General features: G+C 42.2%; 2 protein-coding genes and 1 pseudogene across 2 annotated transcripts; all 3 read left to right on the forward strand.

Annotated features, from left to right (window-relative positions):
* The first annotated feature begins 2,462 nt into the window (after positions 1-2,462).
* Positions 2,463-3,149, forward strand: LOC125315502. The gene has a single exon (XM_048280664.1). It carries the CDS (start codon positions 2,463-2,465, stop codon positions 3,147-3,149), a length of 687 nt encoding a protein of 228 aa, XP_048136621.1.
* Positions 3,150-4,051: 902 nt separating this feature from the next.
* On the forward strand, positions 4,052-6,562 carry LOC115733810 (Golgi apparatus membrane protein-like protein ECHIDNA). The gene is made up of 4 exons (XM_048280665.1): positions 4,052-4,204; positions 6,004-6,060; positions 6,151-6,354; positions 6,470-6,562. Exons 1-4 carry the CDS (start codon positions 4,190-4,192, stop codon positions 6,560-6,562), a joined length of 369 nt encoding a protein of 122 aa, XP_048136622.1. The 5' UTR covers positions 4,052-4,189.
* Positions 6,563-7,758: 1,196 nt separating this feature from the next.
* LOC115733788 lies at positions 7,759-11,202 on the forward strand (annotated as a pseudogene).
* Positions 11,203-12,723: the final 1,521 nt, after the last annotated feature.

The following is a 12,723-nucleotide window of genomic DNA, read 5'->3' on the forward strand; positions in this document are numbered from 1 at the left end:
TCGGAATGAACCGGCGGTTCCGAATCGGAACCGGCCCGGAACCGGAACCGCCATTTTTCACGGCCGGTTCCGGTTCCACCTTTTCGTGGAACCGGAACCGGCGGTTCCACCGAACCGGCCGTGACTAGTAGGGGGCATACCGAGTGCGTTTGTTCAGTATAAATACCCTCCGGCCAAGAGTTCAATCTCCATCGCAATCTTTTTCGGATAATTCGTTTAATTCAAGAATAGCTATAATGCCTTGAAGTTCTTTACACTGTCGTTGTAAAGTTTGCTTAACTTTTCGTGCAATTTTATAATGTTCCTCACCAATGATTCGAGATTTGAGCATAGTTGACAATAAATCTAAATGATCTATTGCTGGATAGATATCCTTAGCGACTAAATCCTCTCAATATCGGAACGCATTGATTCGTGTCGATATACCTCTCAAGGGCACCGTCTTGAGTCACCATATTCCAATCTGTCGGATTGTTTAGGCACATTCGTATCGATGTACCCATCAAAAGAATTTCTTCCATGTGCATTATTTTTCATTATTTTTTCGGTTTCCGAATTTCCACGCACCTTGGGAGTGTGCTTTATTATTATTTTTGGTAACATGTGTGTTTTGTTTCCCGATAAGAGAAAATAATTAAACCAGCAATTCATTGGTTAATTAACCATAGTTGGTATTCCACCCGTGTATTTATACAAATTGAAACCGTCTCATCATGTCTCAAGCTTCTTTCAATCTGAATGCGGGGGATTTTTGACTGGGGACAGAATTGAGTGCTTAAACCCATATCAGCATGAGTACCGAGGATTCCATTTCGTTCATGCCCAAGCAAATATAGACCTGCCTTTTGTTCCGGAGAAAATAAAACCTGAATTTTCTGGCATCTCGGTTCGTTGGTAGAGAGAGTGGAGAAATGTATCGGAGAGAACTCTTGGCCGGAGGGTATTTATACTGAATGAACGGACTCGGTAAGAAATTCAACCCCCACTGGCCCCGCGACGAGGGCCCAGCCATGTCAGTCACATCGACCATCACCATTACTTCACGTTCGATTTGGCATTTTCCCCTTCATGAAGATGGTTTTCGAAAACCACCTTAGATGGACAGCATCTTTAAGACGGTTTTCGAAAACCACCTTAGATGGACAGATGTTTCGAAAACCATCTTAAAGATGCCATCTTCAAGGTGGTTTTCCATCCACCTTAGATGGAAAGATGTTTCGAAAACCATCTTAAAGATGCCATCTTTAAGGTGGTTTTCCATCTGCCAAATCGAACGTGAAGTTGAACGTCAAGAATGGTGATGGTCGATGTGACTGACATGGCTGGTCTTCATGATTTTAGGGTTCGCCGTATTGATCGAATCCAAATCGGAGCCGAAGGGGAGAATGACAACATTTTCTATTGGAGTTTTTTTTTTAAATGTTTTTTTGGTAATGAACGACACTATTTTTAACATTTCCCGGCAACCACGTCGCCTTCGATTGACAATCGGCGTTGACTAAATATCTCATGTCAGACTTTTCCAATCAATAGGATTGAATTGAATAACATGTAAAAGGTTTATGACTGAATTGTCACAATTGAAATATTTAAGATATGCTAATTCAATAGATATACGATTATTTTGATAATTTTCCTGTGAACGTTGAACTATCATCTAGATAATTCTATTTTTGATTTGATTTTAAAAACCGATTTCGAGATGATGGGACAGCCCATAAAATGATACGAATGCGTGAATCATATATGCGGAACGTGAGTAAATAATACGTTTTCCTTCATAAACATAATTTACAAAAAAGTCGTCAAGATTTCCAGTATTTTCAAATTACATAAGAAAACAGAGGGTAAAAGATCTATAAACACGGGCGATCCCATTTCGGTTTCACGAAGCCATTGGGGGCAGCATCAGAGGCGATGGTCGGAGCCATTTCTATGGTAGAAAGATTTGTGATTTTCTGTGAGTGGAATTGAGAGTTTGCGTTTGAGAAAGTTTCACAATTGCTAGGCTTGTTTTGAGTTGATCAGAAAAGATTGTGAAGTATAATTTATAGTGGGAAACCAAACCCACCTCCACAAAAAGAAAAAAAGGCACAAAAAAAAAAAATGGGATATATTGATAAAAAAAAAAAGCATATGGATTTATATCGTCCGGCCCTTTTATAAGGTAAAGTGCGTCGAAGAAAGCGATGGACTAAGCAGAATCCGCGAGAATTGGATTCAGCTCATAGCTGAATCCAATTTTGGGTAAAGTTCGTCGAAGAAAGCGATGGACTGCTGAATCCAATTCTCGCGGAGTCTGCTTAGTCCATCGCTTTCTTCGACGAACTTTACCTTATAAAAGGGCAGCAGCACACAAACTCAGTCCTCACGCACTCTAGCTCTCTCATTTCTCGTTCTCACCCTCCCTCTCTCTCAAAACTCCTTCACATTCCCAAGAACCATCCTCAAGCACAGAGGCGATGGCATCCGTCGACATAACCATGATCTCAGCCACGAACCTCAAGGCCTGCAATGTCCGCCTCGCTGCCTCCCTCTCCGGCGACCAAAGCGACAACAAGCAGCGCACCCCCGTCCACAAGAAAGGCAGCACCGCTAACACCTGGAAGGACCACACCTTCAAATTCACCGTGAGAGAGGCCGCGCCTCTCGGCACCCGCCTCAAGTTCAAGATCGAGAAGAAGGAGCCCTTCTTGAACCCCTTCTTCTGCTTCAAGAAGGGGTCCTTCTTTGGCCGCAAGACTACTTACGTGGTCGGCGAGGTGGATGTGCTTCTGTATGGCCGCGCCGGCGACATGAATCCCACGGTGCGGAGCTGTGAAGTGCGGTCCTCCTCCCTGGAGACCGTGGCCGTTCTCAAATTTTCCTACAAGTTCTCCGAGCAGTTCCCCGTTGAGGCGCCCCCGGAGCTGGAGGAGGAGACAGTCACGGCTACTCCAGCTGCAGAGCGCCCTCGGACGGGGAACGCCACTCCCGCCTATTTTCATGTTCCCCGGGCAGGATACGTGCCCGCAGCCACTCCACCGCCGCCCAAGCACCACCCCCGGCGGAACTTCCCGGGGAGGGTGAGGAACGCGGTGGCCGTGAACGCGATGGCAAGTGTGATCAGTAACCTCGTATTCGAAGGCGGGAATTTTACCGATGCCTAGATTTGATACTTGAACGAGTAGTATTCTCGTTCATTTGCTTGCGTGTTTGTTTCGTCTTAAGGCATGTTAAGCTGGTTTCGAGTCCTGTGTCAATTTGTTAAGTCGGGTTTGTTTGGAAGAGATCTCATCATATGATGAGATTGATGTTTGTCTTGCTACTTCTCGATTCCGAAAGTGACATGTAAAACTTGGATTTTACGGATCCGACACATGTCGCCCGATCGGGCATCGGCTTGAGTCCGGAGGAGCCTTTTCACAAAATCTTTAAGTGCTACAAAATCTGTGTTTTTTATTCTGACCAAAAGAAAAAAAAAACCCAAGGTGGTATTATCGTTAGTATAATTATTCCGCTTTCGATTTTTATTTTTTTGGTCGACAAACCAAACAGCTCTTTAGGGGTAAAAGGGAATCTTCCCCATTGTTAATATAAGAAATAATCTATGCAAAATACATGTTGGCATAATATCTTGAATAAATGGATATATAGATATTTTATGAATTTGTGGTTGACGATCGAGAGTTATCGTTATTTCACAATTATATAGAATTGAAGGTGTGATGATGCTTTCGATGGTAAAAGTTCAAGACAAATTAATATCTTTAGATTAAAAATGCATTTGATTTGAGGTATGGAGTTTATTGTGAAGAAAATTCACCGGGGTTAAAACCTATGTATATGTCGTGAATGTGGCTGTGGAGGACGTAAGCGTAAAGACCCAGTGAATTTCCGAGAGCAATGTAGAACAAGAAGGGATAGAAAAGACCAAAAAAAGATAATTTGGGACTTGAACGGAATTTCACAAAAGATTGGGGTACAATCGCGAAAGTGAAGAATTATTGTTTATGAGATTTAACCATGGATCCACGAGCATGAGCTAAGATACGAGCAACAGAAACACCGCGTGAAAACCTCTTTAACATTTCACCCTCCAAATCAATTCTCTCTCTCCTTCAGGAGCGTCAGATTTGTCCATGAACATTGCCATTTGACCGGAGAAATCAGCCGCTGATCCTTCTCTTTCACCCTCTCATCGTTCGCCATGGATCCCAGCCAGGTGAGTCGAGTCGTCTCTTGTTCTTGTTCGTCGCTGAGTTTGATTTCTGTCGACATGTCCGGGGTCGATTTGGACGATTTCTGTGTTTTTGCCCAAGTTCGGTTCTCGAGCGTTCCTGTAGGGTGTCGTTCGTGCTTTGGATGTTATCGGTTGGCTCGGTTTTGCACGATAGCGAGATCTGCCTGCGTCTCGGCGTGTCGGAGTTAGAGCCAGGTCGTTGAGTTGCTCATTCAATTGAGTTAGATTTGAGTTGCGTTACGTCGTTCAGATGTAGGCACGGGTACAGTCTGGATCTGGAATTAAGAGTAAGAAGGAGAGAAGAAAATGGAGAAGATTTCACCTGAATTTGCTAATCTTTCAGAGTAGAAGTTAATTGCATGGGAAATCGTGGTGTTTTGGAGTGGACTTACGGATTCTAATTGGTTCTGCTCGTAAATAGATTCTAATTGCTACCTCTTCCTCTATATGGAGGAAGCTCCTTAAGCTGAGAACTGAATTTAAGCCCTTGATTAAGTATGGTGTCGTTGGTGGTAACACAATTGCTTTTGGCTGGATCCTTGGCTTCCTATGGAGGCTTTTCTGGGATGTGTTTCCTCCGAGGGTAGTCTATGATGCTGGATTAGCTCTCAGTGTGAAGGTATCCGATGTGATTGTGAATGGGGCATGGCACTGGCCTCCTGCTAGGTCTGAGGACCTAGTTCTTATTGAATCTGTGTCGTGGAATTCAGCCAAATGTTAAGCAATTCAACTGAATCGTCTGGGTGCCTTTTTCTGCTGGAAGATTTCCTAGTAATAGCTCTTGGAGTAAAATTCAATCTTCAGCTGGTAAAGTGGCCCTGGCATAAGCTAGTTTGGTTTGCTTTAAACATACCAAACGGCTGTATTAGCTGGCTTGTTATTTTGAAAAGCTGCCTACTAGAGATAGATCAAAGAAAAATCCTTCTTTAATGATGTTTGCCTTCTCTGTGGATCATTCCCTGAATCTTAGGGTTCATTAATTTGCTCGATGTACTATGTCTTGTAAATTCTCGAGCTTAGTTTATAGTTGTTGTGGTATTCAAAGAGTTTGGAGTTGGAGTGACGAGATGCAGTGGGCTTGTGCCTAGTAGGAAGGGGAAAGCTATAGCAGATGTTGCTTGCAAGATTGCATGGTGTGATGATAATTTTCTTGTTTTAAGTAGTGGTATCATGTCAAGAGTAATCTGTGATGTTTTGTACTGGCTTGGCAACATGCTAACGTGTAATTTACTAGTAAAATACCAGAGAAGGCAAATCTGCCGTAAGGGACTTATGACTTGAGTTGCTGTATATCTCGAGTCTCGGTTGTTATCCTTTTTGTCATTTGTAGCAGGATAATCCTGCTTTGTTTATTTGAATAGAACTCATTTGCTTACCTAGCAATAGTTTGTGGTATAGGAGAATTGTATTGCTTAGAAAATTAGTGATCTTTCCATATTTAAACTTTGTAGGAGGTCAGGACGTAGTGAACTTTTTATCTTTTCATCAACCACAGGTTTAGCAGTTGACATGGGATCCCTGAAGGAGTAATAAAGCTAGATATACCCAGGAATAGTGAAGCTTTACCCCTTCTTTCTGGCCTTGAGCTAAAGAGCATTGCGAATGATGGTAAAATTAAGGACTATCGTGCTGTAGGTGTTTGATGGAAATTGTGCTGCTTTCACTTATCCAGAGTCTGACAGTGGAGTGGACAATTCGATTCTTTTGAAAAATTCATCTCATATGACTTTCTTTGCTATAATCTCCTATGTCATGGCATAATCTTTTGCTCCTTCCTGCAGCCTGTAGTAGAGAACTACGCCAACCCAAAGACATGTTTCTTTCACGTTATTTTCAAGGTAAAGATAGAAGAGTATCTGTAGGAAGTTTTGATAATTTCTAAACCAAGACTTTGGAGTTCTAATGTTCAATATTTCTTTGTCTTGCAGGCTGCTGCTTTGTCATTTTACATATTATCTGCTCTCTTCTTCGATAATTTTGTCATCATTTTTGTGGTGACGGTCTTCCTTGCTGCTCTAGACTTTTGGGTTGTGAAAAATGTGAGCGGGCGTATCTTAGTGGGTTTGAGGTGGTGGAATGAGATAGATGATAATGGTGAGAGTGTTTGGAGATTTGAATGCCTTGACCAGGAGGTGAGCTAAGTAATGTTGATATTCTAGTTTACTTGCATTGTTTTTGCTCAAAAAATTATCTTTCGGAAGATCTGATTTGTGTCCTTATAAATCCGTTTCCTTATTTTGGTGCTAGTCATTGGCGCGGATGAATAAGAAAGATTCGTGGTTGTTCTGGTGGACTCTTTACCTTACAGTAAGTTCACATGTCATGACTCGTGCTCGTTGATCTTCCCTCAGAAATGAAAAACAAACAGCAAAAACAAAATCAAACTCATTTTCTTGCTAGGAGACACAAAGGTAACACATAGGAAGGTCTTGCATGGGACTGACTGGAATTTACAACGATCCTGTCTCGGACGAAGATAGTTAAACTCATTCTCCGGATTTGACCCGCGACTTTGTTGCGGGCCCTTCGTCGGGAACTATAGCAACAACCTGCAAAGGAAGGGGGTGGGGGGTGACGAATCATTTCTGCGTGCTGATTCCCAAAGATGCGTGAATATTTTAGAAGCGCACGTCTCTGGCTTGCCGAGCCAATGAAAAAGCTTCCGAGAAGTCCAACTGCTGAAGTTGAACCGACCTGCTTTTATTCCTTTTGTTTCGATGGAAGATTCTTGGATACTCGTGATCTAGCTCGGGATTTTTTTATTGGTTGGAAGGCTGTCCTCGAATTTTTTCGTCAAGTGGTTTGAACATTCTGACGATAATCGTTTATATCGCTAAAGGGCTTTTATCTTTCGTGATTCACGTTAACCATCGCGGTATATGTATTTTCTAAAATATATCATTTTCCTCCTTTTTAAATGCTTGAAATTGACCAAAAATCAAACCGCTCGAACTCACTAAAATAATTCTCTATAGTTAATTTTAAACGCCCAAAAAAAAAAAAAAAACGAAACCTTTTATGATATGCATGTTCATATTTGTATTATGTATAATTCGAACGTCTCGCGGGTGCCATGTTAAACGCATGTTAATATGTTAGGAAGAATATTCAACTGCCCCACCACAACAAAAGTTTGGGTTGACAGAAAATATAGACGACCAAGGTTTGATCCCGCCATCTTGAACAAATGCCAAGTGAAAACCAACATTGGAAAATCCAAGTGTTTCGGTTAACTTCGTGAATCGAGAAGAAGCAAGACAACATCAATCTCATCATCCGGCAAAATCTCTTCAAACAGATGAAATTTAACAAGAACGAGAATACTCGTTCACATATCGAATCTACATCAATACCATCCCCTTCATCGGATCCGAGGTTATTGAGCACACTTGTCATCCAGTTCACGAGGACCTCCCTCGCCACCCCCTCCAGGAAGTTCCAGCCGTGGTGCCGTGGCGGCAGCCCATAAAAATAGGTGGGAGTGGCGTTCGGCACATGTGCCGTCCGGTGGTGCGGTGCGGGTATGCGTGGTGGGTATGGGTACGCCGCCTGATAATTGGGCACTGCGTTGTGCTGATATGTCATCTGAGGACGGGGCGCTGACGGTGGGTACGGGGTACGCCGCCGGATAATTGGGCGTTGCGTTGTAGTGATATGCAATCTGAGGGTGGGGTGTTGATGGCCGTTACGGGTACGGGTATGCCTCCGGATAATTGGGCGCTGCGTTGTGCTGATATGCCGTCTGAGGACGGGGCGTTGATGGCCGGTACGGGTACGGGTAAGGGTCCGGGGTACGTGTGTGTGCGCGTCTGTGTGTGTAAGGCAGAGAACGAGAAATTTCATGGAAATACGGTCCCCCATTAATTACCGCAGTTCAACTTGGTCATGTGAGGGTGGACCCACATTCATTCTTTGGACCATAGTGCAATTAACAAAAAAATAAATAAATCAAGATACAGTGGCCATTGAATATGCCACGTTAGCGTGCTCCGCAATCATCCCTAAACTGCACCTTCATTAATAGTCTCAACAGCAGTTTACCGCGTTCTTACAAGTCCAATTTTGCGGCAATTGGAAAAATAAAACCTTACTCTTCTCCTAAAGTGTTCCACCTCTTTTGCTTCCTTCTTGCTTCGTTCTCCCTCGGATCGGCAATTGGCCAGAGACGAGGGCCGACGAGGTCGGCATCGACATCTCGCTCCTCGGCACGGCCAACCTCGCCCTAGCCAATTTTGATGAGAGTTTTAGTGCGAAAAATTTCGTGTTTCAAACATTATTATGAATTTCATTCCATTATGCCAAACACAATCAATTTATTCATGTATAATCGTCCACCGGCGATTTGGATCGATTTTTTCTGACCTTTTACCTAATCAAAATATTGTCGCCCAAGTATTTTGACCTTAAAAATCGGGGCATTTGAAAAATTCATTCGTATATCTACACATAAAATTGAGTGTGCATGTGCGCACGACAGATATTCAATTGATATTTTTAAATTTCCAAATGACAACTTGCTTAAACTGAAGTAAGCAATTGTTCAGGTTTATTCAATTTTCCTACTGAAGCTAAGAACTACGGAAATGGGAGCTAAATCTTTGACAAAAAGTCAACAAACTAAAAGAAAATATTGATCTCCATTGATGGCCAGTCAAACCATCATAGAAACACAAGACCAAATAAATAAATAAATAAATAAATAAAATTCTTCCGAGTCTTCTCCCATTTTCTCTCTCATGGTTTCTCTCTCCTCCCTCCTCCGCGCAGTTCCCTCGCCTGAAGAAAACAGCAAGGAAGGAGGGTGAATCGATTGCCACCGTGTCGGCACAGCCCCAACAGGAGGAGCTGCAGGACACGCAGCTGGAGATGACGCCGTCGGCGCAGGAGAAGAACAGAGACCCGATCCACTGGGCTCTTCGGCTCAACTCCAGCCTCGCGCTCCATCGGCGTCTCCCTCCCCTCTGTCGACCTCGCTCACCTCCTCGTGTCCCACATATGCTGGGACAACCACGTCCCAATCGCCTGGAAGTTCCTCGAGAAGGTCCTCACTGTCGAGATCGTCCCTCCCATGCAGGTCCTCGCCATTCTCTCTTCCAGGTTCTTGTTTCTCTCTCTCTCTCTCTTCCATTATCTATATGACATATGCGAATTGTCACCAAAATTTAAATTTCTACGGAACTGAGTTGGGCTCTTTGGTCTATCCATGCTTATTATAGGGAACTGCTGTAAGTATTAAAGTTTCTTTCTCTGATATATTGGTGTCATTAGTAGGGTCATACCTTTTGGCATGTGATCCTAATGAATTCGGCAAACATTGATGGACCAGATCAAATAATTGATGATATAGCTTCATTTTCTGCATTAACACCTTACAGAGATCCCGATGGGCAGTATCATAGTCCTTGGTGTCTGTAGCTGACCGATTTCTTAGTATTATTGTCCATTCTGGCGCAATGAGAAATCTCTGTTTTCTGGCTTATTAGCATCCCTTTGATCTACTTCTTCTAAGGAAGACGCTAACTTAGTGGCTAACGTAAGATTCACAAATACTATATTTAACACCTTTTTAACGTTGAATTTATACGATAGAAGAGAAATGTAGGAGCCGATTCCTATTTAGAATCAATTGAATTTTGATTTATATGTGCACTTTATTTTTTATTTTTATTTTTAAGAAATGTCTTCATTTGTGGTATGTCAGTGCAAATAAGGTAGATACCACTTGTGTCGGTCCTATCGAATTCGCAACTTCTTTAGTTATCGCATTTTTATCGCAGCATGGTAAGACGGACTTGCAATTATTGATGTTCTCCTCAAGGTCATTATGTATTTTTCTTACCATTCACTAAAAGATATGGAAACGTATTCATTTTCCACAAGATGCGCTCGTGAAAAATTGATGATATTAACCATTCAATTAGATGATTTCAGAAAACAAGCAATACCGAGGAACCGTATTCGCATGCCTATTGGACCCCAGTTGAAGGGATGATTTTTTTTCGAACCGGTGTTCGGGCATCAGAGTTACTTGCCTCTATTTGCTCATAATGTCAAACTGAATTTGATTTATAAAGATCAAATTTGAGATTGCAATAAAAGATAACTTGCTCCTATTTGGCCCCGTCATTTATAGCCCCACATAACAATTTAGGTGAATAACTGACTAAAGCTAGGCTCAGTATCCGTGAGCCTGCCTCATCATCCATTCTCTTCCGGGTTCCCGGATCCGAAACACATTGAACAAAAAGATCTGGTGAAGGTAATGGCTTCGATTTGGACAACATTGATTGCCTCTTCGACCTCCCGAACGGTTTCATCTACGCCGTCATGGACTACTTCTGTGAGAAGACATGGAGCCACACCCCTCGGTACAAAATCAGGTATTGCCAACGGTGCCCCGACGAGGTCCAATGGCTCGACCACGATGGTCCGAAGCCATCTCTCTACTTCAACGCCAGCATGTTTGTGTAGCAGCCGAACCTCGACACTTACCATGACTTGCCGGAAACCCTCAAGATCACACTTCCAACTCCATTTGCTGAACAAGACTCCTTGAACATGTACTTCAAGGACATCTGCAAACCGATTCCTAATGTGTACAACCTCGTGCTCGCATGATTGTGGCGTCACCCCGAGAATATCGAGCTGGACAAGGTGAAGGTCATTCACTATTGTGCCGCGGGGTCGAAGCCGTGGCGGTACACGGGCAAGGAGGAGAACATGGAAAGGGAAGATATCAAGATGCTGGTGCAGAAGTGGTGGGATATCTATGATGACGAGTCTTTGGACTATAAGAATATCATGGCCGGAGATGAAGCGGCGAAGCAAACGAAATGGGATCGGTTCCTTGCGGCATTGGCGGAGGCCGGAGCTTTCCGCTTCATAACCGCCCGTCCGCTGACCTAGCTGTTTGGAATTAGGGTTGTGGTTTTAAGTGTGTAGAGCAATTACAGAGACAAACACGATTGGAATTGGTTGCTCTTTTCGTTAAGTTAAACGGAATTTCAAATTAACCCGTATATTACACTTGTATTGTATCCGTGGTAGTGGAATTTCTCTTTAAGTAAAAGCAAATTATCGATAGGAACCATTCTATTAAAATAATGGAGATCTACGTTTATAGATCTTTTATCCTATGTTTTCTTATGTAATTTGGAAATACTGGAAATTTGGATGACTCTTTTGTAAATTATGTTTATTAAGTAACACGTATTATTTATTCACGTTCTGTATATGTGATTCACGCATTCATATCATTTTATGGGCTGTCACATCATCTCAAAATCGGTTTTTAAAATCAAATCGAAAATAGAATTATCTAGATGATAGTTTTTTGACAGATATCTAGATGATAGTTCAACGTTCACGAGAAAATTATCGAAATAATCATAGATCTATTGAATTAGCACATCTTAAATATTTCAATTGTGATAATTCAATCATAAACCTTTTACATGTTATCCAATTCAATCCTATTTATTGGAAAAGTCTGACATGAGATATCTAGTCTGCGGCGACGATCAATCGGAGCTAACGTGGTTGCCGGAAAATGTTAAAAATAGTGTCGTTCATTACCCAAAAAAAAAAAAACTCCAATACGATATGATGTCATTCTCCCCTTCGGCTCCGATTTGGATTCGATCAATATCGTCAACCCTAAAATCATGAAGAACCTGAATTTCTTTCGGTTATTCTCCCAAATTCGAGCACTCCTTTCCATTTCCCTCAAGCCGAGTTCTTCTTCCGTCACCCGCACCCGCCCGACCCGAGAAAAAGAGTTGCGTTCCGGCGTTTGACAACTATCGGGCCTTGGCTTCCAGAGACCGGCACAAAGGTTGGTCCATTTTCAGATTCTTTGGGCCTTGATCAAGAACGGGCTCGATCGCAAAAGATTGGGCCCATTCTCATAAGTTTCGGGCCTATGCTTTAGTACCGTTCTGTGAGTTCGGAGATGGGAAAAATTGCAAAAGACTAAAATAGCACTTTTGCCCCCGAAAAGGATACCTTTGTTCTACATTGCTCTCGGAAATTCATTGGGTCTTACTTTTACATCCTCCGCAACCACATTGACGACATACACATGGGTTTTACCCCCAAGGTTCCCGCCACGGTGAATTTTCTTTGCAATAAACTCCATACCTCAAATCAAATGCACTTTTAGTCCAAAGATATTAATTTGTGCTAATCTTTTATCATCGAGAGCATCATCACGCCCTTGATCTTATATAGTTGTGAAACAGCGATAACTCTCGAACTTCAACCCCGAATTCATAAGATATCTATATACCCATTTATTCAAGATATTATGCCGATATGTATTTTTTGTAGATTATTTCTTATATCAACAATGGGGAAGATTCCCTTTTACACCCAATGAGCTCCTTGGTTCGTCGACCAAAAAAATAATAATCGAAAGTAGCATAATTATACTAATGGTAATACCACCTTAGTTGTTTTTTATTTTTTTGTGAAAAGAATACCACCTTATTAAAGACACATTA

The sequence above is a fragment of the Rhodamnia argentea genome, chromosome 6 (genome assembly GCF_020921035.1).
Source record: "Rhodamnia argentea isolate NSW1041297 chromosome 6, ASM2092103v1, whole genome shotgun sequence".
NCBI classification, from domain to species: Eukaryota; Viridiplantae; Streptophyta; class Magnoliopsida; order Myrtales; family Myrtaceae; genus Rhodamnia; species Rhodamnia argentea.

Bases quoted from the DNA above. Each gene is read 5' to 3' on its own strand.
- LOC115733810 (XM_048280665.1), top strand. The intron at 6,061-6,150 runs GTAAAGATAGAA...TTTGTCTTGCAG, and splicing joins TCTTTCACGTTATTTTCAAG to GCTGCTGCTTTGTCATTTTA. The intron at 6,355-6,469 runs GTGAGCTAAGTA...TTTTGGTGCTAG, and splicing joins TTGAATGCCTTGACCAGGAG to TCATTGGCGCGGATGAATAA.
- LOC125315502 (XM_048280664.1), top strand. From the start codon at position 2,463: ATGGCATCCGTCGACATAACCATGATCTCAGCCACGAACCTCAAGGCC.